General features: G+C 38.0%; 1 protein-coding gene and 1 pseudogene across 1 annotated transcript; both read left to right on the top strand.

Moving 5' to 3' along the window:
- Positions 1–25313, top strand: part of LOC143608736 (uncharacterized) — an 82120-nt pseudogene extending 56807 nt beyond the window's left edge.
- Positions 3808–7052, top strand: LOC143608741 (CDK5RAP1-like protein). Its single transcript, XM_077083693.1, has 2 exons — positions 3808–4865; positions 6466–7052. Exons 1-2 carry the CDS (start codon positions 3866–3868, stop codon positions 6963–6965), a joined length of 1500 nt encoding a protein of 499 aa, XP_076939808.1. The 5' UTR covers positions 3808–3865; the 3' UTR covers positions 6966–7052.
- Positions 25314–25743: the final 430 nt, after the last annotated feature.

Below are 25743 nucleotides of genomic sequence, written 5' to 3'. Positions count from 1 at the left end.
GTGCCGCGCGGCAGCCTAGGTGCCTCCCATCACGTGGTGCTCCGGCCACCATGGGTGGAAGTTTGATTTTTGATGATTTTGGCCCTTAAAGTTTATGTATTGATCAATTTTTGAACTTGTTATGATATAAATAAGTATTTAAACATTCTCTAAAGTGTAAGGGCCTAAAGTGAACATGAAGGAACTTAAATAGTTATAATTATTTGATTTTTGATTAATAATAAAGATCCAAATTATTTCCGGGTCGGGTTAAATATAAACGAATACGGGTTTGGAAAATTCGAAATGATACACCTACGGTCTTTTCTAGATGTCCATCACTTCAAACTTCAATTCAAATGGAAACCTGCATATTTGTAAGAACTGAAATAGAGTTTGTCAACAACACATGTTGAGTGAGATGATCACCAATTTTCATGAAAATAATAATAGTGTATGTATATATAATATATGATAAATACTAGATGCGCAAACAGACATATGTGAGTAATAATCAATTAAACCACAAAAAAAACCATAGACATGCTAGTGTGCCATTTAACCGTTGTCAACAACATATGTTGAGTGAGATGATCACCAATTTTCATGAAAATAATAATAGTGTATATATATAATATATGATAAATGCTAAATGAGCAAACAGACATATGTGAGTAATAATCAATCAAACCACAAAAAAAACCATAGACATGCTAGTGTGCCATTTAACCGTTGCCATGCGAATGGGCATTGGCTACATGACTGACTGAGATTGTTGGTTTACCATTGCCAAGCGAATCGGGCTCATGTTACTAAGACGGCGTATGATCATACTGACATGCTAGACTTCAAATGGACCTCTCCGAAACATGATAGAATGTAAACATATAAGCAAATAACAAATAGCATTTAATTGATATACACACAATAATTATGTTTGCGAGTTTGTGTGTGTGTGTGTGTGTATATATGATAGAAAATATGAATAGGTACGCATATGTCCCCAAAACGTTTGAAAACAGTAAATAAAAGTGAAATGATCAAACTCACCTTAAGTCGAAGCCAAATGAATAATAATAATGATAAACGAGTTAAGAATTAAATAGATCGTCTTCTAATGCATCGAATGAAATAAACCAAATGAACCTGAAACTTTGAGATAAGAAAATATGAGAAAAACCAAGCTCCTTGCCGCTGGAATCAATCCAAACGGACGTCTAGAACTCCGGTTATGTTAAATTAAACATTTAAGCGAGTCGGTACTGACCAGAATCCGAACAGAGAATCAGAAGTCGGGTTTTGGTCAGTAGCCTTAAAATCTCGTTACGAAAATAAAGTCTTCTGGACCGAACATCGGTTCTGACCAGAAGTATGAGAAATTGATAAGTCAAACTTGTTAGACTATATTGCCCTTATTTTTGTTTTTATAATGCAATTATTTTTGAAAAAATATTAACATGTAAAAAAGTTATGATATCTTAAAAAGTTGTGGAGTAGTTGGTTTTGAATATGTATTGAACGTTTAATTATTATATATATTAATAAAAACTGATGGAAATAAAAACTAATGGAAATTCAAGTAACAAACTTGTAAAACTTTGCTAAAAGCCTTTGTTTTTTTTTCAAACGTAATGGTAGGAGCGTTCAAATAGAGAACTCTTTCTCTTAACTTAAAAGATTCAAGCTTTTTTAACCAAAAAAGCTTCTTGTTGAGTAAGATATTTTTATTAAAAGCCTGAAACTCTACACACCAAACGTACCTTTAAAGGACTAAAGATTTAATTTGAAAAAAAAAAAAAAAAAACAAAAATACACGAGCTAATTAAAAACAGTTTTAAAACTTAATTTAATGAAAATTACCGTGTTGGGGCCATCCACATTAGAGATGGGTACCAAAGGGTAAATTTGGGCATCTGCATTTTCTGTCCCTAATCAACACATATCCAAGGCTGCAGCAGGAGGGCTTTCATCCATTATCATCGTCTCTCATTATCCAATTCCAAACCTCCTCCTTGTTGTCATGGCGGCCACTCACTCTGCAATCCGCATCAGTTACCACCGCCTCCTCCTCCTCCCGCCGAAACGCCCCCTCCATTTCTCCCGAAAGTTCTCACATATCAGGACCAGGATTCACCAAGCTCAAGCTCAAGCTCAACCTAACACCCTCACCGCTTCTTCTTCTGATACTCATACTCAGTAAGTCGCTCCAATCTCCCAACATTTATTTCTTTATTGAAACATTTGACATTAGAATTCATGATTTCTTAGTTAGTGTAAAATGTATTCATATATACAGGGAGAGTGCATCTGGTGCTGTACCACATCTAAGCATAGATGTGAAACCCTCCCTTAAAACAACCTAGTTTTGAAACTATGTTTCTTGCTTTTCTTCAACATCACTTCTTTTGTTTTATATATTTATTTATGTCTTCTTAGCCCGTTTCATGTTATGGTACATCATAAATTTTGGCCTGTCATGACAATAAGAGTTAAAAAAATGTAAGGAATTTGAACAACCAAAAAGTAAAAACGTGAACCCGGTGAGAACAAGCTCGTTGAAACAAACAAACCAACAAACAACCGTACCAGTAAAAATCCCATCAATAGCGAAGCTGTTAACAGGGTCTGGGGAGGGTGGGATGTAGGCAAACCGTACCTCCATCCCAAGGAATAGAGAGGTTGCTTCCAGAGGGACCCCCCCGACTCTAAAACCCATATGCATGGGACCAAGTAAAATAAACACCAAGTTCAACACAAAAACCTCACATTTTCCCCTACTTTCCTTTCCTTTCTCCCCTTAAATGAAACTTGGGAACACTAAGTTTTTAACTTTCCATTCCTTTCTATCCAAAAAAAAATCTTGGGAACACACCCACCTACATCTTTCCATCCATTTCTTTTCCTTTCCTTCCTTAAGTGTAACTCTGGAACACAGCGCTAATCTCTCTCGAAAAACATCATTTCTTATTCGGTCCAAATCTTGTGTGCCCAAACATCCACCTTAGCATTCTCATCTTTGCTACCTCTAGCTTATGCGCATGTGACTTCTTAATAGTCCAACAATCTGTTCCATATAACATCGTAGGTCTAACTGCAACCCTATAAAATTTACCCTTTAGACTAGTTGGGAATCTCCTGTCGCACAAAACTTCTATAGCTACCCTCCATTTGGACACGGTGGGCCACGCCACTATCTATTTCCCCATCACTCTGGACAAACGATCCTAGATACTTGAACTTCGTTACCTGCGGAACCACTTGATCTTCGATGGTGATCTGGATATCCTCAACATCGTTTACCCTGTCAAAATCACAATAGAGATACTCGGTCTTAGAGCGACTAATCCTTAAACCTTTCCTTTCTAAAGCTGCTTGCCATCGCATCATGGACTGTTGAAGTTGGGGAAAGAAATTGGAAAAAACCTAAGAGGCGTGATTCACTAAAAAAAGCAATGAAAATAAATTGTGGGTTTTGGTTTTGTTTTTTTAGGGTTTAATTTTTAAAGTCAAAGCGATGTAGTTTTGAAGGGTTTCGCATCTAAAATTAGGTGCTTTACAATACCATATTCACTTTACTCAAGATAGCTATATGTATATGTGTTTGTATGTGCCTTTCAAAAAATTTTTTATATGTGCGTGTATGTGTAGAGTCTTGTTATATGTGATTTTTTTGGATGAATATTTGTATGAACAAAATGGTTATTTTGATTTATATGACCAAAATAAGATAATCTTGATTGTTTAGTGAACTTACATTTATCTCAATAACTAGCTTTCTTATACAAGATTTTTAGTTAATTAACTAAAGTTATTACTTTCTAGTGATTTCTCATCTTTTGAGGTCCTTCCAAAAGGTCGTATATATCAAGAAACCTACGGATGCCAAATGAATGTTAATGACATGGAAATCGTCTTATCGGTTATGAAACAAGCCGGATACGATGAAATTGTAACCGACCCCGAGAACGCTGAGATAATATTCATCAACACATGCGCTATTCGCGATAATGCCGAACAACGTGTTTGGCAACGACTTAACTACTTTTGGTTCTTGAAACGACACTGGAAAAGCAATGTCGCCACGGGGCGGGCCCACTCGTTACACCCTCCAAAGGTAGTTGTACTAGGTTGTATGGCTGAGCGGTTAAAAGACAAGATCCTAGATTCAGACAAAATGGTCGATGTTGTTTGTGGACCTGACGCATATCGTGATTTACCACGTCTGTTACAAGAAGTCGACAATGGTCAAAAGGGGATTAACACACTTCTCTCACTAGAAGAAACGTATGCTGACATCAGCCCGGTTCGGATATCTAAAAATTCGATTTCGGCTTTTGTGTCGGTGATGCGTGGGTGTAATAATATGTGTTCGTTTTGCATCGTCCCATTTACTCGAGGACGAGAGCGGTCTCGACCCGTTGAGTCGATAGTCAAAGAAGTCAAAGAGCTTGAAAAGGAAGGAGTCAAAGAGGTCACGCTTCTTGGTCAAAATGTCAACAGTTACAACAATACATATGACGATGAACATGAACGTGAACTTGAACCGAACGTTAATTGGAAATTAAGTGACGGGTTTTCGAGTAAATGTAAAGTGAAAACAGTTGGGTTGCGGTTTGCTGATTTGTTAGATAGGCTTTCGGTTGAGTTCCCTGAAATAAGATTTAGGTACACGTCACCGCACCCAAAAGATTTTCCAGATGAGTTGTTGTATGTAATGAGAGATAGATATAATGTTTGTAAGAATATTCATTTGCCTGCACAATCCGGGAATAGTAATATGCTTGAAAGAATGAGACGGGGGTATACGCGAGAGGCGTATTTGGAACTTGTGAACAAGATTCGGAGTATTATTCCAGATGTTGGGTTAACCAGTGATTTCATATGCGGTAAGATTTTGTTTTGCATTTGCATTAGCATTAGCATTATATGATGAGTTTGTAGTGTTTGGTTAAAGTGATTCTGAATCTGGTTATTTTAGTTATAGGTCAAATTAGGGTATTCATAAACTGTTGAAATTTGAGGTGTGCATAATTGTTAACTTAAATAACCAAAATAATCAAACCCAACACAAAAAAAGAAGTTTTTTTTTTTAACCCAAAAACTGAATTATCGGTTTGAGCAAAAATTGACCCGTACTCGAACATCCGACATAACAAAGCCGGTATAACCGAAACGAACACCAAACCGGCGGGCTGGCTTCTTTATGTTTCTTTAGAAATTGACACTGAACGGTTTTCAAATATTCAACAGTTTTTAGAACCCAAAACCGAATTATTGGTTTTAGATTTGGTTTGAGCTAAAAGCCGACTCAAACTGACCTGTAATCGAAGTAACAGGCATAACAGAACCCAAACCGAAGGTTTGGTTATATGTTTTCTCAAAAATTTAAACTGAGCCGTTTTCAAATATCCAATAGTTTTAAAAATTGACTAGTTTTTTGGTTTGGTTTGAGCTAGCTTGAGATTTATGTGGTTTCGTCCACGGTTTATGGTTTGAAAAACTGGGTTTAATGGTTTTGTCCACAGTTTGGAACTTGGAACATACCGTGTGAATTAAATCGGCCATTAAACCTTTATCGTCTTTTTTTTTCTTTCTAATATACAGTTTTGTATATGTTTTATATTCATTGACCATTATACTATATATAAAAGCAAATCTATTTGCTACAGTTAACTATAGAGCTTTTAACTTTAGTCCATTGAGTTATAAAGTTTTTCAACTTAGCCCATTTATTCAAGCTTTAAGCTATTTTAATTTGAGCCCTAGCATTCTTTGTTTTTTTGCTAATCTTTCTTTACTTTGCACTTAAGCCTCTCAAAAGTTTTCATAGTTTTAACTCGTACTATAATATTTGTTTTTCTTCTCACATGCATAGTTTTTTGTCATTATTTATATGTTTAAATAATTAATTATTTTATAACGTTTAACATACGATATTTCTAAAATTTTTTAGTATGACATTACAACATGTTTATTTTTTATTATGTCACACCGTTAAAAAACGGAGTTTTTTATTCATAATAAAGTATATAAGTTTCGTTGAAAACGAAGTTGTATTCGCCATAGGGTATTTTTTTTGTATCGTAAGCTATATAATGAGTGCCAATACCGCATTGATACCTTAAGATAAACTTTCTTTAGTTGGGTCGAAGTGATAGTCGTCACAATGTGTTTCTATATACGCGCATTAATATTTGAGTCTGCTTCTGAGTTCCCACGCAACGCTCGGGGGGGGGGGGGGGACATCTAGTTTTTATTATTTTAACTTTTAGAAAATAAAAAACCAGTCCAAACCACCAAACCGGATCATTATGGCCAGTTTGGCTCGTCTAATGACACAGCCGGTTTGGATATCTGATTTTCAAAACCGTATATAGCAGTTTAGCATAAACTTTCCATTAAAACCGGCTGAACTAGACCGTGAACACCCCATGTCAAATATTTTCTATAATATTATTTTGTAACCGGCCTGATTCTATTCGACAGGTTTTTGCGACGAAACTGAGGAGGAACACAAAGACACATTGACTCTTGTAAAAGCGGTCGGTTATGACATGGCATACATGTTTGCATATTGCATGAGGGAGAAAACACACGCTCACAGAAACTATACCGATAACGTTCCCGAGGAGGTAAAACAAAGACGGTTGACCGAACTTATTGAAGCGTTTCGTGAGTCAACGGGTCAATGCTTTGACTCCCAAATTGGGTCAGTTCATCTGGTGCTAGTTGAAGGCCCGAATAAGAGAGCACCTGAAACCGAGCTCATTGGAAAGAGTGACAGGGGTCACAGGGTCATTTTTAGTAGTTTACCGGTTACTGATATGGTGGGTCATGATGGTGACCGGGTTCCAAAAGTCGGTGACTATGTTGAAGTTAAGATTTTGAAGTCATCACGAGCATCATTATATGGTGTTGCGCTTGGTATCACGACCATGAGTTCGTTTTATAATGTTGCACAACAAGGAGCTGCTGCTTCTTTGTAAGGTGATATTGAGATGGGCCTTTTTATGTAGTTTGACTGGATTTAGTTTTTATCATAACTCAATGGTTTATTTTGTTATTGTTTACTTGTATAAAGCATACACTTATGTAGTTATCTATAAAAATTTGTTGGGTCTAATATGAGAATAATAACATTCATTAAACGATCTAGATATATAGCGGCATTGGCAGTGTCGTCATGCTCTCGGACGACATTTCTTATTATCGGCGCAGAGCACAGTGAAACTAAAAGTTTTCTTACATGCTTAGGCGACAGTAGTGGAGACTCTATGGTTCTTTGTCTAAGGGGCGGCTTGCTTCGGGAATAAGGCTTAAGATGCTATAAATAGGGCATTATTTGTAAATTGTAATTATTGGTCCTTGTGTGGGCCACCACCTAAGAAGAAGCTTACACGAGGTGGAAAGAAAGTTTTGTTTTGTAGATTTTATTATTCGGGTTTAATGATATTCAAAGTTTCCGACCCGATGTAACTCATAACCACGCATCTCTACTTTTCTATCAAAAACGGGCTTGAAATTGGATAAGGAAGCAGAAAATATAGATGTAACATTGTAACGCAATGACACTTGACAGTTGACACTTATGTGAGTCAGAGATATCAGAATTTTGACGGTCTATTTTTTTGTATATGGTAATTAATATATTAGTTAGATTATAGTAATTTCGTTTTGTTTTGTTTATATTTTTAACAATTATAGTTCTATTAGTAATTTTGTTTTTTATTTTTACTAGTTGTACAATTATTGTGCCTTCAAAATCTCATAAACAACTCAATATTAGACATTAATGTTTTTAAGTTTGAAGTGCTATATGGGTTGGACGTTAAAGCATTCACAATCTATGCTCTTCAAATATGTGAGGGTTTTGCAAATTATAAAATATTGGAGTGGTTATAAGTAGAGAATTAAGAAAATATATACGAGAAAGTTAAATTTGAGTTTTCATTGTTTATATCTTTGTATAATTTTTTAATATTTGTTAAAACTGGTTGTAAGTAAAGAAAAAAGAAGACAATAAAAAAAATATAAAAATTATTATTTAATTAAAAATGATAGGAAATAGAATAGAAATACTCTCACAACACAAACATATATAACGTAAAATCATAGTAGGAATCAAAGTATCACCAGAAGATTCTTAAAACTTGTTGCAAAACCGTTATTGCTATAAGGCACACACCAGTATATAAGAACTAAAAAATTATTAGCCCAAAGTAAGCTTTCTATCCAAAGATCAACACACTTCATTTTTATATTTTAGCCGGTCAATGTGCTCCACCACATCCCCAAATCCAACAACTATGGCCGCCTCCACCACCACTGCCCCAACCCCATCCTCTACCTCCACCTCCACCTCCACCGCCACCGCCACCGCCACCGCCACCTCCCTATCCATAACCTTCGCCTTTTCCATTTCTGTCACCTCCGCCACCTCCGCCACTGCCGCCACCACCTCCGCCGCCACCGCCACCACCGCCACCACCCATTCCATTTCCACCATTATGCTTTCTATTATTTCCACTTCTTCCATTCCTCCCCCCACTGCCACCGCCACCGCCACCACCACCACCACTCCCACTACCTCCATGATTTTTCGGATTTCCGCCACTTCTTCCATTCCCGCCCCCGCCACCACCACCACCATCACCTCCTTTACCAATGTCGCCGCCACCACCACCCCTACCCCTCCCACGACCTCCGTCATGCTTTTTCTGATTTCTGCTACCTTTTCCATTCCCTCCACCACCGCCACCGCCCCCACCACCACCACCTCCGCTTCCACCGCCGCCACCTCCACCGCCACCTCTCCCACTACCACCATCATGCGTTTTCTTATCACCACCACCATCACCATTGTTGTTTGCCATTTTGCTTCCGGACAAAGCAATCTCCAATGAAGTTGTGTTTTTCCCGTCCACATTTAATTCGTTCGAAACTTTAACATTATGAGCATTCTCATGGTCGAGTCCATCAACCAAACATAGGCTCAAAACAACAAGGGTCAACAATGGTCCAACCCCCATGGCTGAATCTTGTTGGCCAAATATGATCAACTCCAACCACACCACCACCCTTTTATACACAAACACATATAATATATTATATTACGTTTAAATAATTGATTCCATCCGTTCATAACCAGCTAGCTAGCAATAGTCCCCACACCTTGCTGCATCGCTACTCAATATGCTTATACCAAAAGAAATGGAAGAATTTTGAATTCTTCGTCTCAATTTTCTCCATAAATATAAACATGCTGTCACATGGTCCGTATGACAGCGTATACAAACAGGTCGAATAAAAAGAACTTTTAACATGAGTCACGTACAAATAACTAAGTAATTAGGTTAACATTAGAGTCCTTATTAGAGTGGCAGGTTTGGTCATCCAACCTCACTCCACCCTTAACGTTCTCTCTCTTCAACGTTGATGCAACGTCATCTGCCCATAACCGCCCATAAACACTTGCAATGGTCACCCCAATCCATTTTTTACCCGATCTATCTTTCAACCATTTTTTATTTAATTATAGTAATAGACTTATTTTCTAATAAAAAGCATAATATAAAATAATTAATTAAAACTAAGATAACATAAAATTCAGAATTAGAAAAACTAGATCAATGATAAAAATAAATAAAACATAAATTAAAATACTAAATTCCTTAAATATAAAATTATTCAGCCACATTGGATTCGTTGTCGGAGTCAGAAACCGGATCGAGCCACGACTGGAGCATGAAATATGGAATGATGTTTAATAACATCCCACACTACGACGTGAGTGAAACCTCTATTCATCACCTGGTTTTGGAACTTACGATGTCCCTCAAAATTTGCATCGGCATCAGAGCCACTCGGCATGTACGGCTATGTACATTGGTGAATATCATAACCTTGGTTTTCAGATCCCTAAAGTTTGACCAAACTTAGATGATTTGTATGACCAGAACGACCAAAATGATTTTGAAAAACCCCATGAACTACTGTTCAAATGTTGTTTTGCTGTTGTGCGTTGTTGTGATCCGCACGTCACGTGCATGTTTGCATCCAAGCCATTGCCAAAGCAATCTCACCATTGTCGGTCTAGGAATTCGGGCGTTCATTCAACGCCATTTGTAGACTTGATTATTTTAAGCGATTGTTGAAAAGAGAATTAGACGAAAGAGCGAAATTTTGTGTTAAAAATGGTTGAATTGGGGTTAAATTGATAGGCTAAATTTATTTTGAAATAGAGTAGATATTTTCCTTTACTTCATTTTTTTATAGTGTAATTATTCAAGTTCATAATTGTAGAGTAATAATAATTACTCAAGTTATTTATATGTTTAGTAGGTTAATTTCATTTGTACTAGATTCAACCCATAAAAACTATATGAACTGGTAATTGCTAATAGAATACAAACACGGTTGCTGAGAAATTTACATTACTAAATAAATAAGTATCACGAGTAGATGGTTTCTGTAAGTATCTACATAATTCTTAAAAATTAAATGCATGGTCGGTAATATATGGGAAAATATCCGTCTACGAACAACGGCGATCTATCGCTAACAACAAGCTTCGTGATCCCTCAATGATACATATCTGATGATTACCAATGATCATATTTCTAACAAATTTTGGTTAGTAGCCCCAACCGATACAACTGCTGGGTGACACTCCTTTGTTTTGTAGTGTTCAACCTAAAACCATATTAACCAACTTATGCCACGTAATTTTTTCAATTCGAGCTAAAAGCTGCTTCTATTAGCTAATGCTCAAAATGTCACGTTAATAAAAATAAGTTTCATATGTCAGGTCCGTTGAGACTAAATGCTTTAACTTTCCACAACTCGTAAATAATGAATAACATCACTTTTATTGAATTATTATTCGGATCATACATATGCAGTAAAATAAAAGATTAATAAAAAAGTAAGTAAGTAAATCGAGAAAGAAGATGTAGTGGCTTTTGCTTTTGCTTTTGCTTGACGAATTAGAATACCAATCACGTGCATTGTTATCTACATTTTCCACCATCTCAATTCTCAAGTTCATATTATCGTCCATACATCGTATCCTATAAATGATTTTCAACATATACAAAACATTTTATGTTAAATTATAGTAACCCATAAGTTTCTGATAATCGACATAATGGCCGACTCGAGTTGCATCCAATCAAGTATGATCGGTAAAAACGTACTCTAGTTTTCGACAAACATCCGACAAAACACTATTGTTTGTATATGAATTTACCATTGATTCTTGTTGTCAGAAACACATATCAACCTTTATTAGTCACACTTCAATCAACAATCCAATAAAAAATGTAACACACGAATCAAGACTACTAATCAAATATAAATCAACGAAACGATCTGTCAATCAAGAACACTACTAATTGGCTATAATCTCATAACTTAAGTGAACCCTAGTTTTGAGAGAGTGAGAGCGAGATGATCAAGATTCTAGGATCAAAATAACCCGTGCATTTAATACTCCTTTTATGTCATCGGTGTGGGCCTTGGGCCTTGACCTTCATAAGCTTTCATCTAGCCTGTCAGACTTCAGCCTATTCATCCATAAGCAAGTCATCCAGCAAAATTATCTTCAAGCTTAATAATTCTAGATGACCAACACAAAACATATGTGAAAAAACATAAGAGATCGTTACAACCAACCGTTATATTTGGATATAAAATTCATAAAGATATGTTATTTTTCAATACTTATTGCGAAAACAATTTTTTTTTTCTTTTTGGATAGCATTCAATTTATTAAGAAGATTGATGGTTAGCAAATCTAAACTGCAAAATTACATGAAAAGAACAAAGTTTTATAAAACCGGATACACTTCAGTATTCACATGCTGAATAAGCGATTAACCGCGTATTACGTATTGAGCAAACGAATAACTAAACGGGTTTGTTTATGACCCAGATATCTCGGGTGGCCATCTATGAGTGATATACGTTTCTTATATGCTAACATATTAGTATTATGGCCTTAGTGTAATAGGAAACCAGTTAAACGAAAACATGGTCATTTAACTACCCGCTATCATCTTAAACGCGAAAGATAGTTACGAAACAAGCATTGTATCATCCGTTAAGCCGAAAAAGACTTACAAAACACTTACTTAGGATGTTCTAAGCAATCTCAATTCTTACAAACAAAAAGTATGTTTTTCTAAATTTACATGAAATTGGCCGAAAAACACTCGTTTTACGCTATTTGTCGTACCAGATATAATTTTCTCGCCAAAAACCGAACCCGAAATAAATTTTGACTCGGCATTTCACGTTCGGGCAAGCAAATTGAGAAAATTGGGCCAAAATAAGGCCCAAAAGGGGGCCTACCCTATTCCGGCCGCAAATAAAGTAAATCCCCCACCTTAAGTTTTCTAATAATATTAATAATACTTAAGATATTTTAACAAGAGCTATCATCATTTTCTGGACTTCTAGCAACTGAATTCTCTCTAAAGCTTACAAACCTTAAGGTAATTTCATCATTTTAATCAACTTTGGACTTGTTTAATCATGTTTAATTACATATAAACATAGTTTGATTACCAAAAATCACTTCTAACCATGCAAAAACCCTAAAATTTCCACTAAAAACATATTTGATCATATACATGGTTAGGAACCTGGTTTGATAAGTTTTTTGGCCATAAATACGGATTAAGGGGTTTAAATCGCGTTTTTACGGTTCAAAAGTTTGGTTTAAAGCTCTAGCCGAACCCCTAGGTTTCAAGGCTGATCTCTTGATGATACATGCTTGGTTTTGTTATATAGGACCTGTAGTTACATTACTTATAAGACCAAGGACCTGGAAAATTGAGTAAGAGAGCGGAAACGAACGAAAACCGCAAAGGTAATGTCGAATTGCTCGTTTAGGGGCTGTTTAGGATTCGATTGTGACATGCTTGTTGTTAGCCTATTAAAATTTGCAGGGACATGAGGGATCATATGAATGAGTCCTTGTCCAAATTTGGTAATTGTTTGACCATCCGAGAATATTTGACGAATTTATTACTGATTGGGGATGTTTATTTGGGAAAAATACTTAAAATACTTGAAAATATATGAAATTTTGTGGAGAACTCAGGTATGGCATAATATGATCACATAAAAAATTTGGGGTCATTTGGATAAACTAGCTATGCTTTCTGGATTCGCGTTTATTCGAATTTTTATAGTCGTTTTTGGCTTAAAAAGGTAACTTGAAAAAAGTGTTAGGTTCTAGAAATTTTACAGGGTGTTTTGGGAGATATTTGGATCACTCAGAAATATTTTTGGATTTTTCAGAAATAGTTTGGAATAAACGGATGATTTTCGGGTTAAATATAACATATAAAATGATTTGTTTTTAAATTAATAAATCAGTAAATATTCCAGAAATATTTTTATAAAAATCTAGATATTTTAATTGATAAGTTTATTAATTTTCACAGTTTAATGATAAACGAATAATTAATTGTGCATAATGGAAGATTAAACAAATTCAATTATGATAAAAACCGACGAGTTTGGGATTAACGAACATGTTGAAATATTAGAACATCAACAGTGATCAAAAATCATATTTTTGGATTAATTAAGTAAAACCAAACTTTTTGTGAGAAATCCGGACAATTTGGATGAATTGTGTGCGTTTTTCTCTGAACCAGACTGAATAAACGGAAATGAGCCCCGTAGCGAATCCAGACATCTAATCTATGATTTTTCTTTATAAATTTAATCACTTTATCAACCAACACATTTACCCGAGTTTGTATTGGGGGACCGTTAATCTGGTGTAAACCTAAGAAGGTTGACAAAACATACAGATCTAATAACCCAAAGACCTATAGAATATCCCGGCGGAATCAGGATATTCAATGGATGGGAACGAAGGTGTGATATAATGACAAACTAAACAATAAAATAATATTCAGTAAGAACACATTCAAAGACAAAGATTCACTGTATCAAATGTATCATTCAATGAAACAGTAAATGGAATGTCTAGGGTTTCGTGACGGCGGCGGCGGTACGAGGAAACAAAGAGAATATTCGTTTTGAATGTTTTCTCGTAATACGTGCCTTGCCAGCATCCTCCTAAAATGGAAACCTAGGACGCTATTTATAGACCCTGACATTCCTTCTAGAATCCCTAATCATTACATAATGAAAGACAAATACAAATACAAGTGTAAGAGTCTTCGAGCATGATGTGTATCTTGCTCGAGCAGACTCAGTATACAAGGTATGCTCGATGAGTGTCTTCGAGCATACTTTACTTAGAATATTTTCAGAGAAAATATTCTCCTCCAACAAGCTTCAGTCTTCTTGACCAATCCATGCTTTGCTCGAACTAGTCCATCGAGCAACCCCATTCTTCTTGATGCCTTCAATCCTGTCTTGAGACTTATTGAACAATCTTTAGCATGCTCGGATGTAAATCTTGCTCGGGGGACTGAACCATGCTCGAAGTCCATGCTTGGAACATATGACGTTTTCTTATTGCATCCATGCTTGTCACCATGTGCTCGGATCACTTGGTTAAAACTTGAACGATCAAGTTGTTTGCTCGATTGGCAATCCATACTCGATAGAAGAACACTCTTGCTTGTTGAAGTGTAGCTTGCTCGAAGCCTTCAACACTTAGAAGAATTCACCAGAAATGGTTCTGAAGACCATGCTCGAGGTAGTAAACCATGCTCGATAGTCCAAGATTGCTCGAAGTCCATACTTAGCCTTATTTCTGAAGGAGGTTGAGAAGATTCCAATCTTCCTTATCAAATATCCGACTCAACAATCTCCCCCTAGATTGGAACAAGCTCAGATGCACCAAAACATACCTGCAAACAGTTACACATGTATCAAACTTCTAAAGATAATCAATTTAAGCATAAAGTGTCATTTCATTACATAAGGGAATTCTGCCACTTGGGCATTACATATCAAATTTTTACATGTCAAATTACAAATCATAAAACAAAATACAAAGATAAAACAAAAATAAGATGATCATCATTAAGCTCCATCCGATTATCTTCTTCTTTGGCTCCTTTCAATAGCTTTTTCCTTTTTCAGTTTCACAAAGGCAGCCTTTTGCTTGAACATGTCAAGCTCCACTGTATCAAGAGAATCAAAAGGAAAATTTGCATTGATTATGTCTTGTAAGTCTTGGATGTGAATGAAGTTAAGATCTTCATCATACTAAACTACAACAATCGTTCATCCTGATGCATTTCTTAGTGAGATGGAGTCTGTGTTTCGGTTGTATGTGATATGGGCTATCCTTCCATTTTGTTGCACAACCGAATTTGGCTCCATCATTTCTCTTCTCATGGCTAGGCACTCTCTTAAAGTTTTCCTTTTTCCACTAGAGCTGCTTGCCTGATGAGTCTTCCTTTTCTTTGAATAAAACAGAGAGAGTTCTAGGGTGTGAACTTCATTGATCCTTTTTTGTCTCATCTCTCTCTCTCTCTCTCTTAGCTTGGCTGTGTACTTCTCTCCTCTTTTGTTTGAGAAATGGGAACCCCTTCTCAGATTGTTCTTTTATGAATTTTGAGAGGTCATTTCTCTGCTGTCCTGCAGGTTGGCTTCTATCTTGATTGTCATACAAATCTAACTGAGCCATTTTCTTTAGTTGTTCCTTTGAAAAGCTTCTTAGATCATCTCTGAAGATTATCAAGCTTTCTTCATTATCTTCAGTCACCACTCTTAATGTCTTGGATCTTTTGTCAAAGTAGAGATGTGTGGGCAGGTTCAAGTTCCTTGACGGCTCAGGCCTCACAATCTCAGACCTTATTAATGTTCTGCTTGTGCTAACTTGGGGATTTTTCCTTGCTTCCTCAATCTCAGATTCTTCAAACCATTTCTTGATGGTCTTATCAGACTGCACCATCAATCTTCCCATATTAGCACCCCTTTTGTGTAAGACACTCATCATTTCAGCTCGTACTTCTTCTTCCATTCTTCTTCTATCTTCCATGATCTTTCTTTGTGTTTCCATGTATAGTCTCTGCTCTCTATGGTATATGTCAAGCAGTTGATTCTGAGGCATGCTGTTGAATTGATCTTCAGTCATTCCTTTGTTCATCACAAGGTCCTTCAATGCTTGTACTCTTTGTGTATCTTGGAACCATTGTATGACCTCTTCCTTCTTCTTTTCTGCATCTTCCCTCTCCTTCTCCAGTCTCATTCTCAATTCCTTTTCTCTCAAGCAATCCTCAAAGCATTTCTTTTCCTTGTACGAATCTTTGACCATCTAGACTTTCTTTTCCAGTTCATCAAGAGATAGATTGACCAAAGAATTGTAGTTGTAACCATGGAGTTGAAGAAACTTTATTTCCTTGTGTTTGCTTTTCAAAACTTCATACTCTGTCTCATCTCTGACTTTCTTTTATGTTCTCTTTTTGCTGCTATCTGATTCTTTCAATAACTTCTCTCCTTTCTCCTTCTTCTTGCTTACCTTCTCTACAAAATTTGCAACATCATCTACTAGAGCATTCTTGTATAATTTTTCAATTGAGTCAAATGATTGTAGGTTCAAAAAGGCAGGCTTGTGTCCAACCTTTATCAATAATTCTCTTTTTGATTCTCTTTTCCTCCATCATTCAGCCTCTTGCATCACATTTTCCTTTGACAATCTTTGAAGATATTTTTTTTTTATCATACTTGAGGCTTAAGAGGTAGGCTCTGTCTTCCTTTTCTTTATCATCATTTTTCTCTGTCCTTACCTCATCCTCTTCATCTTCCAAATGTTCATCCAAGTTGTGTAAGCCTCAATCATTGGTTCTTCAGATTGAGTACTGAGTGTTTTAAACACAAACTTGGAGCTCTGTCTTCATTTATAGACTGACTTTTGTCTTTTGGCTTTGGGGGTTTCTAATTCTGATGTTTCCTTTCTTTTCAGCCCCCATCAGCCTCAGTTTCTTGCTCACTAATAATTGGTTTAGTTGCCATATGTTCACGAGTCTTATATGCTTGTTCATCATCAACAACCTCCTTGATTATTGGTTATGTTGTCTCAACTACTTCTACTCGAGGCTCTGGTATATTCTCAGTTTGTAAACCACTGCTAAGCTTAATAAAATCCTTCTGAGCCTTTCTTGCAGCTGATACATTATCAGGAGCATGTCTTCAGGTTGATTCAGGATGTCTGTAAGAGTTTTCATTATTACCAACTTTACCACTGAACTATAAAATAGTTCTATTGTTTCTTCTTCCTGATTTATTTGTACAATACTGAGCTCTTGCCCTTTTGGTGGTTCAGGTTCATACTTTTCAGGCACTGGCTCAGGCTGTGTAGGCTGGGCTCATCATCTGTTTGTGCAATAGGAGTTTGTTTTTCAGTTTGTTTTCCTTTTAAAGCCTCCAATGCAGCCCTTATAGCCTCATCAGCTTCCTTTCTCATTCTCTCTTCTTCCTCTTGTTTCTTCTTTATCTCAATGAGTGCTTCAAGCACTTTTTGATCAATATCCTCCTCTTCCTCTTCAACCAACACCCTTTCTCTCTCTTGATTTATCATTTTTATTACAGTTTGAACTGATTCAACTTCAGCAATATCTGGATCAATTACATTATCTTTCTGTAGTATCTCATCTCCAGATTTCAAAATTTGTGTAGACTTGGGATGTAAATCTTCATCAGTTAAAGCGATCCCTTTTCCTTTCTGCTTCATTTTCTCCATCTGTTCTGGGCTTTCTTCTTCTTTATCAGACTCCCCCTCTTCCTGTGCCCCTTCAACATATTCTTTATTGATCATATCAAGGGCATTTAATGTTCCAGCATCTGCACCCTCATCATTTGAACTGGCATATGAATCTTCAATCAATATCAAGCCATTTGCATCTTCAATATTCTCCCCCTGTTTTGGTGCATCTAAGGTCTTCTCAACCTCAGAGTGCTCCAGGGTTTGAATTTTCAATAAAGCTTGTTGCAGTGCAGTCTCAAGTGCCTTATTTCTGATTTCCAGTACTGCATTTTTCTCTTTTAACATAATGTTCTCAAATTCTAATGCTGCATTTTCAGAAATGATGTCATAAATGTTTAGGTTAGATGGTGGTGTTTCCTGAATGAGTTTAAAGTCTGGTTCTGCGAATGGTTCGGGTGAGGAGGTTTCTGGTGAGGGTAGTTTATAGGGTTCAGGTTCTGTAGTTAAGGGTTGGGAAGTTTGAATGGTTGCAGTAGGTAGTGTTTCTTGGAAAGGAGAGGTTGGTGGTATTGAGATATGTGTGTCTTGAGCAGTTTTGGCAGGTGCGTATGAGATGATTTGTTCTTGAATAGGAGAGGTAGGTGGTGAAGGAAAGTGTGTCTCTTGAATTGGTTCTGGTTCTGAGTTGAGTGGTTCTGTTGTGGCAGGTGATGAGAGAATATCATCATTAACAGGATTAGAATCAATAGAGCCAGTGTCATCATTGTTATCAACAGGGTTTGGTGAATCTGGTGGAGTGATTTTTTGAATAGTTTCAGCGACATTTGATACCACATTGGCTATAAAATCATCATCATCTATATGCTCAGTTGCCATGTCACTAGGACCAACACCAAGTTCATCAACAGGTTTAGTAACTTCAATTGGATCCTCCATGTGAATATCAGATCCAGCACCCGTAAATTGGACCATCTCATCCCCAACAGGATCATCAATAGATTCATTCATCGCAGCATTATGATCCACATCCTCTACATGTTCAGCCTTATGGGCGATTGGGTGATTGACAGGCTCATTACCAGCACCATCACCTCCATCATTTGGATTGTCATCATCATTTGGACCATTATTTCCTCCGACATCCTCATTATCTTCACCCTTATCATCATCTTCTTCACTATGTCCTGGGGTGTGAGGTACATCAATAGCACCCAATGCAGGATCTAGCAACCAAGGGAGAACATCCCAATCAGTATTTTAATTAAACTTGCTCCTTGCATCCTTCATCCTCTGACCTATGTTTGGGTCTTGCAACCTCAATACTGATGTGTTGGTGAAATATTGTGTAATAAATGAGTTATACCACTTGTTTTGTGAGTTTATATGCTGGAAACACGTTTACTTTGTGTGTGTTTGCAATTACAGGTGTGCGGAGCTTAAAGGAGCTAAATGGGAGCACATGATATGGAAAGGAAAGGAAGATTTTATTGCATGGAATGATAGAGCAAGTGAAGACGAAGACGTGGCCGAAAACGGGGCATAAATCGGAGTTCGGACGAAGAAGTTACGCGAGAAATAAAATGGTGGGTGACAGGCCACCATAGCCTACGGTGCCCCACCGTAGCCTACGGTGGGGCTGCCACCGTAAGGCAGTAAGGGCCACCGTAAGCTACGGTCCCTACCGTAGCCTACGGTGGGGAGACCGTAGCCTACGGTCTTCTGGACGGGAGAAAATCGATTTTTCAGGTTTTTTGGAACTATTTAAGGCCGGTTCAACCTTAGGCCGCCTATCTTTGATATCATAACCTACTTGGACGTTTTTGGAGGCTTCTTCCACCATCTTAACACCTTTCAATCACCCGAATCATCCATGGAATCATCTACTCAAGAATCAAAGAAGCTATTCAAGACCACGATGCTAGGCTAAATCACTTGTGACCATCTCCGGGTGTAGGGTTGAGTTGTTCATTGGATTGTTGGTACTCTAAACCTTATTTTTGGATCTTATTTGTGTGCTTGAACATACTTTTGGGTAATTAATGAGATTTGCAGTTTATCAGTTATTGATTTTGGTCATCAACAATTAGGATTGAGTTCTTAGTGTCATTGGCCTAGTTATCTTTAACCATAGAACTAATATTTCATCATTGCCTAAGATTACAATCAAATAGATCATTGTTTATCTGTGTCAATCAATTGGATTAAGTTTTAACGATCATCATAGTCAAACATTTAGTCTTTTGGTTTATTGCTTCAAACAAAGAGTATAATTCCATAGGTTTAATCATTTATCCAATTGGCTTTAAAACCTGAACCCTAGAGTTTGGTTGCTTTTTTTAATCATTGTTTACAAATCAAAATCTTTTAAACCGCTTGACATCGTTTGTCCACTTAGTACAATCAATAATTAAGTATTAGAATTGATTAGCACTTTCCACTGATTCCCTGTGGATTCGACACCTTACTTGCCTAGCTAGTGAAGGTATTTTATAAATGTTTTTGATTGACCTTTCGACATCGATCAAAATGGCGCCGCTGCTGGGGAATCAACGCGCAAAGTGCTGGTTTAGTTAGTTAGTCTAGTTAAGTTTAATTTTAATTTTAGTTTTTATTTCTTCTTCTTCTTCGTTTGATTTTACGCGAGGTTTGGTGTTTTAGTGTGTGCAGAGAGTTCTCCAGGTTAATGCAAACAAGATATTCTCGTGAGAAGGAACCACATCAGTTTGATCCTGAGATTGAAAAGACAGCAAAGAGGAATCGAGCATCTCAGAAAACAACTCTCAACAGAAAACCGAAAGAGGAGAACATGAGTACACAAAACAACCAGGAACCATTGGTACACCCACCCGAACCTCAAAACCAACCATTGAAACAAGATCAAAAAATCCCACAAAACGAGCCTGTATTCGCCCAGAATCCGAATGTGAACCGTAACAGACATCCAGTGAACCGTGGGGGTGGCAACCAGAATCGAAGACCGCAAAACCTTGACGATAATCAATCAATTCATTCGGCACCAAGGAACTGCCAAGGGCCGTTTCAATTTGTGGAAAACGATATCGGATTCGATTTGGGTGACGAAAGGGCTGAAAATGAGGATGAGATGGAAGAGTGGGATCCTGAGTTGGAAAATGAAGAAGAATATGAGGATTACAATGGGGATCGGTACTACGAAAGGCATCAACAACAATTCCCTCAAGATGGTCGGGTACCTAACAGAAACCGTCAACCGAACCAGCAACCGAGGTATTGGCAAGCACAGAGACGTCCAGTTGTCAGAGAACCATAGGTTCCCGTCTATGAGTTTGATGACGGGCCCGAGAGCTTTTGTTCCACCACCCGTCCGAGGGGTTCAGAGCCGTTTTATTCCACAGGTGGCTACAAATCATTTGCCAATCATTATTCCAGTGAGAAATGGAAGAACATTTTCAGTCAGTCAGACAGAGCAGTCTAACCGGGATACCAACATTTCATGGAAAGGCCACAGAAGAACCGCATTTACACTTGAGCGATTTTAACTCAATCTGTGCAACAATCTCCAGTCAAGGATTCACTGCAAAGGAGGTAAAGATGGTAGTTTTCCAATTCAGTCTGAAAGATACAGCAAAGCAGTGGTTTCTCTCATTGCTGTCATCCATTATTTATATGTGGAAAGATTTGGCACAACAGTTCTTAAATGAGTATTATATGTCGCAAAGAACCTTAGAAGCACATCCATAAGAAATTATCAACAACGTACAGGAGAAACTTTCTATGAATCTTTCCAGCCGTTCAAGTTGTTGTTGAGGACTTGCCCTCACCATGGCATAGCTCTGTGGGAGTTGATAAAGGCATTCCATGATGGTTTATCGTCTGATGTTGTGCAAGACCTCCAATCTATCACTAATGGATCTTTTCTAACGAATGATGAATAGGTGGATTGGGGGCATCTAGAGAGACATGCTTTGAATTCTAAGAGGCATGCCCAGTCGAACAGGATGATAAAGAGGGCAGTGGTGAAGGCAGTAGACAGTGGAAGTTCAGATGATCGGATGGCACGATTAGAAAAGAAGCTAGATTAGTTGATGGTTGCTGGTATGAAGGAAAAAGGGAAATCAGGAAAAGCATATCCAGTTTGTGAACAATGTGGTAAGTTGGGACACGAGGTAGCGAGTTCTGGAGTTGTGGAAGAGTTGGAGGATGAAGAGGAAGAAAAGGTGAATTTTGTACAAGTGGAGAAAAGGTACAATAATAGTGGTAATATGAACTCTAACACATATCACCTGGGCCTCAGAAACCACCCTAATTTCAGCTATGGAAACCCGAATACCCAACAAAACCCAAATTTCCAGGGCACTAATTAGAGAACCAGTTATCAATCGAATCAGAGGCAGTATGGGAATGGTTCAAGTAATGGGAAAAGCGGGCACAATCAGAGAGAGTCGGGTGGTTACAACAAAAGTTATCAGAAGAATTATCAGCAAAGTCAGGGGGCAACTCAAAGTCAAAGTCAAAGTCAAAGTCAAAGTCAAAGTTCTTCACACGATTCGGAAATCTTGACACTCTTGAAAGATTTGAGTCGGAGAATGGAGATTCAAGAAAAGGCAAACACCGCTAGAGACAAACAGATGAGTCAATTGGCCGAGGAGTTGGCCACCCTGAAGAAAAACCTGAAGAAGCTACCAAGCGACACACTAAAGAACCCGAATCAACAAGGTAGCAGCTCATCAAGTGGGAAGAACACTCACATTAACCAGGTAAGTACCTTTAGAAATGGTAAAGTTTATGATAATGGGGTAAGTCCACCACCCTTCATTGAGGGTGTGGTGGAAGACTTGGGAGAAGATGGTAAAAGTGATGACGATGTAGAAATCGAACCCAGAAATCAACCGAGAAAATCAATTAATAAAAATTTAAATGAATAGGTAATTTAAAAGGGAGCATCCATTACCAAGGAGGCGGATTCAACGAGTAAAACCATTTCGTTTCCTCAGGCTTTGGTGAATCCTGAAACATCATCATCACTTAGAAAGAGGGGCCCACAACAGGAGGAAATGTGGGAAATTTTCAAGTAAGTAAAAATTAATCTACCTCTCATTGATGCTATAAAACAAGTCCCCGCATATGCTAAGTATTTGAAGGACTTGTGCACTCAAAAACGAATTCATAAAATGCCTAAACAAGTTGACTTAACGGCTAATGTGAGTTCGGTTTTGACGGGAATCCTCCCACCCAAACTTCAAGATCCGGGAACGCCAATAATACCCATTCAAGTGGGCGATTTTAAAATGACAAGGGCGTTACTCGATCTTGGAGCCAGGGTGAGTATTCTCCCAGGAATCTTGTATGACCCACATGACTTTGGTCCACTTTGAAAACACCACCGTGGTGTTGGCCGATCTGACACTCAAGCTTCCTAGGGGAATCGTGACTGATGTGATTGTCATGATTGAAGATTTTTATTATCCGGTTGACTTTCTGGTTCTAGACTACGTAACAGTTGACCCGAAACGGCAACCGAACGTGATTCTCGGTCGGCCCTTTTTGGCAACTGCAAATGCTTTAATAAACTGTAGAAGCGGGGTGGTCGACATGGCTTTTGGTGATAAAAATCTTCGGCTTAATGTGTTTTCAAATGTATCTAACCCTCTGGTGAGTGATGAATGCTTTGCGGCTGACGTCATTGACGGGTTGAATCCTCACGAATGTGAGGAAGATGCCACAGAGGAGTGAATTATTTGTTGCAGGGAATCTGTTGAGCATGTGTTGCAGTTGAAAGAGGAGGAAAGGACAGTTGAGGTGTTCGCTGCGAGTATTGGGAAGCCACCTTGGTCTCAGCAGGTGGAGAGACTACCGGACACTTTCGACTCAAAGTTGAAACCATCACTTGAGAGTCCACCGGTAGTGGAGTTGAAGGAACTCCCAAAACATCTCAAGTATGAGTTTTTGGGAGAGGGAGAGACGTTACCGGCTATCATTGCCTCGAATTTAACAGACGAACAAGAACGAGCATTGATGGAAGTTTTGAAGCAGTATAGAGCGGCTATTGGATGGACGATAGCGGACTTACGGGGTATTAGTCCTTCTGTTGTGATGCACAAGATTATCATAGATCCCGAGGTAAAACCCGCATGATTCACAAAGACGGTTGAATCCGAATATGCGGGAGGTTGTGAAGAAAGAGGTGTTGAAGTGATTGGATGCGGGAATCATTTTCCCGATCTCGGATAATACTTGGGTGAGTCCGACACAAACGGTCCCGAAGAAGGCGTGATTCAGATAACCCGTGATGAGAAAGGTGAGGAAATTGCTACCCGACCGGTAACCGAGTGGCGGATTTGTGTCAATTATTGGATGTTGTACGCGGCGACCTCCAAGGATCATTTCCACTTACTATTCATTGACCAAATCATCGAGAAATTATCAGGTCAGAAGTTTTACTGTTTTCTAGACGGTTATTCAGGGTACAATCAAATTGCCATTCACCCCGATGACCAACATAAGACCACATTTACGTGTCCATACGGCACATTCGCATTTAGGCAATGCCTTTTGGTTTGTGTAATGCCCCGGCCACCTTTCAAAGGTGCATGATGAGTATCTTCTCAGATATGGTCGGGGATTCACTAGAAATTTTTATGGACGATTTTTCAATTTTAGGCTCATCTTTTGAATTATGCTTAAATGAACTAACGAAAGTTTTGAAAAGATGTGTGGAAACGAATCTGGTCTTAAGTTTGGAAAGAGCCATTTCATGGTTCAAGAGGGAACTGTTTTGGGTCATGTCATCTCAAATAGGGGGATTGAGGTTGACCGGGCGAAAGTCAATGTCATAGCTAATTTACCACCCCCTAAAAATGTGAAGGGAATTCGGTCGTTTTTGGGACATGCGGGAATTTACAGACGGTTTATTAAGAATTTCAGTGTCATAACTAAGCCGTTATGTAATTTGTTATTGAAAGATGTACCATTTGTTTTTGTTGAAGATTGTTTAAATGCTTTTAACGTACTTAAAAACAAATTGGTCGAGGCCCCGATCCTACTGTCGCCCGACTAGTCACTCTCTTTTGAGATTATGTGTGACGCGAGTGATTATGCGGTCGGGGTTGTTCTTGGTCAACGGGTAGGCAAGAAACCCGTTGCAATGAGCAAAACCCTTTCCGATGCTCAAATTAATTATACCACCACGGAAAAGGAGTTGCTCGCAGTAGTGTATGCGTTGGATAAATTTAGATCTTATCTGTGGTGAAGCAAAGTTGTTGTGTTTTCAGATCATAGCGCAGTGAAATACTTGATGGAGAAGAAAGATGCAAAGCCGCGCTTGATTAGGTGGATTTTGCTCCTTCAAGAATTTGACGTGGAGATTTGTGATAAGAAGGGGAGCGAGAATGTTGTTGCGGACCATCTGTCCAGATTGGTAGAAAGAGAAGATGGGGAAGATGTCCGAGAGATAAACGAGTCATTCCCGGATGAACAACTGTTCTCCGTGTCAACTTTACCATGGTACTCTGACATCCTTAATTTTCTTGTTGCATGTACAATTCCAGATTTTTGGCCAAAGAAAAAGAAGCACCAATTCATGGCCAAAGTGAAGCAGTACGTATGGGAGGACCCAGACTTGTTCAAGATCGGGGCGGATCAAGTGTTTCGAAGATGTATTCCAGATGAGGAGATCTGGAGTGTTTTGTCACACACGCATTCACTTGCATGAGGTGGCCATTTCAGTGGGCAGAAAACTGGTCGTAAGATTTTAGCATATGGTTTTTATTGGCCAACTATTTTTAAAGTTTCGGTGGAATATGCTAAAAACTGTGTGAGATGTCAACAGTTGGGTAGCATTTCCAAGAGAAACGAGATGCCCATGCAACCAATCCTCGTAGTTGACACCTTTGATGTTTGGGGGATTGATTTTTTGGGCCTGTTTCCAAATTCCTTCGGGAATTATTACATTTTGGTGGCGGTTGATTATGTTTCAAAATGGGTCGAAGCAATCGCCACCAAAACAAATGACCATGCCGTTGTTTGTAAGTTTGTCTAAACGAACATATTTTCTAGATTTGGTGTCCCCCGCATTATAATAAGTGATGGGGGGATCACATTTTAAAAACTTTAACTTTGGAAACTACTTAAACGGTATGGCG

The sequence above is a fragment of the Bidens hawaiensis genome, unplaced genomic scaffold (genome assembly GCF_021521415.1).
Source record: "Bidens hawaiensis isolate Kalapana, Puna unplaced genomic scaffold, B.hawaiensis_p1.1 tig00419426_1, whole genome shotgun sequence".
Taxonomy (NCBI): domain Eukaryota; kingdom Viridiplantae; phylum Streptophyta; class Magnoliopsida; order Asterales; family Asteraceae; genus Bidens; species Bidens hawaiensis.
This window is presented reverse-complemented; position numbering and strand designations above follow the sequence as displayed.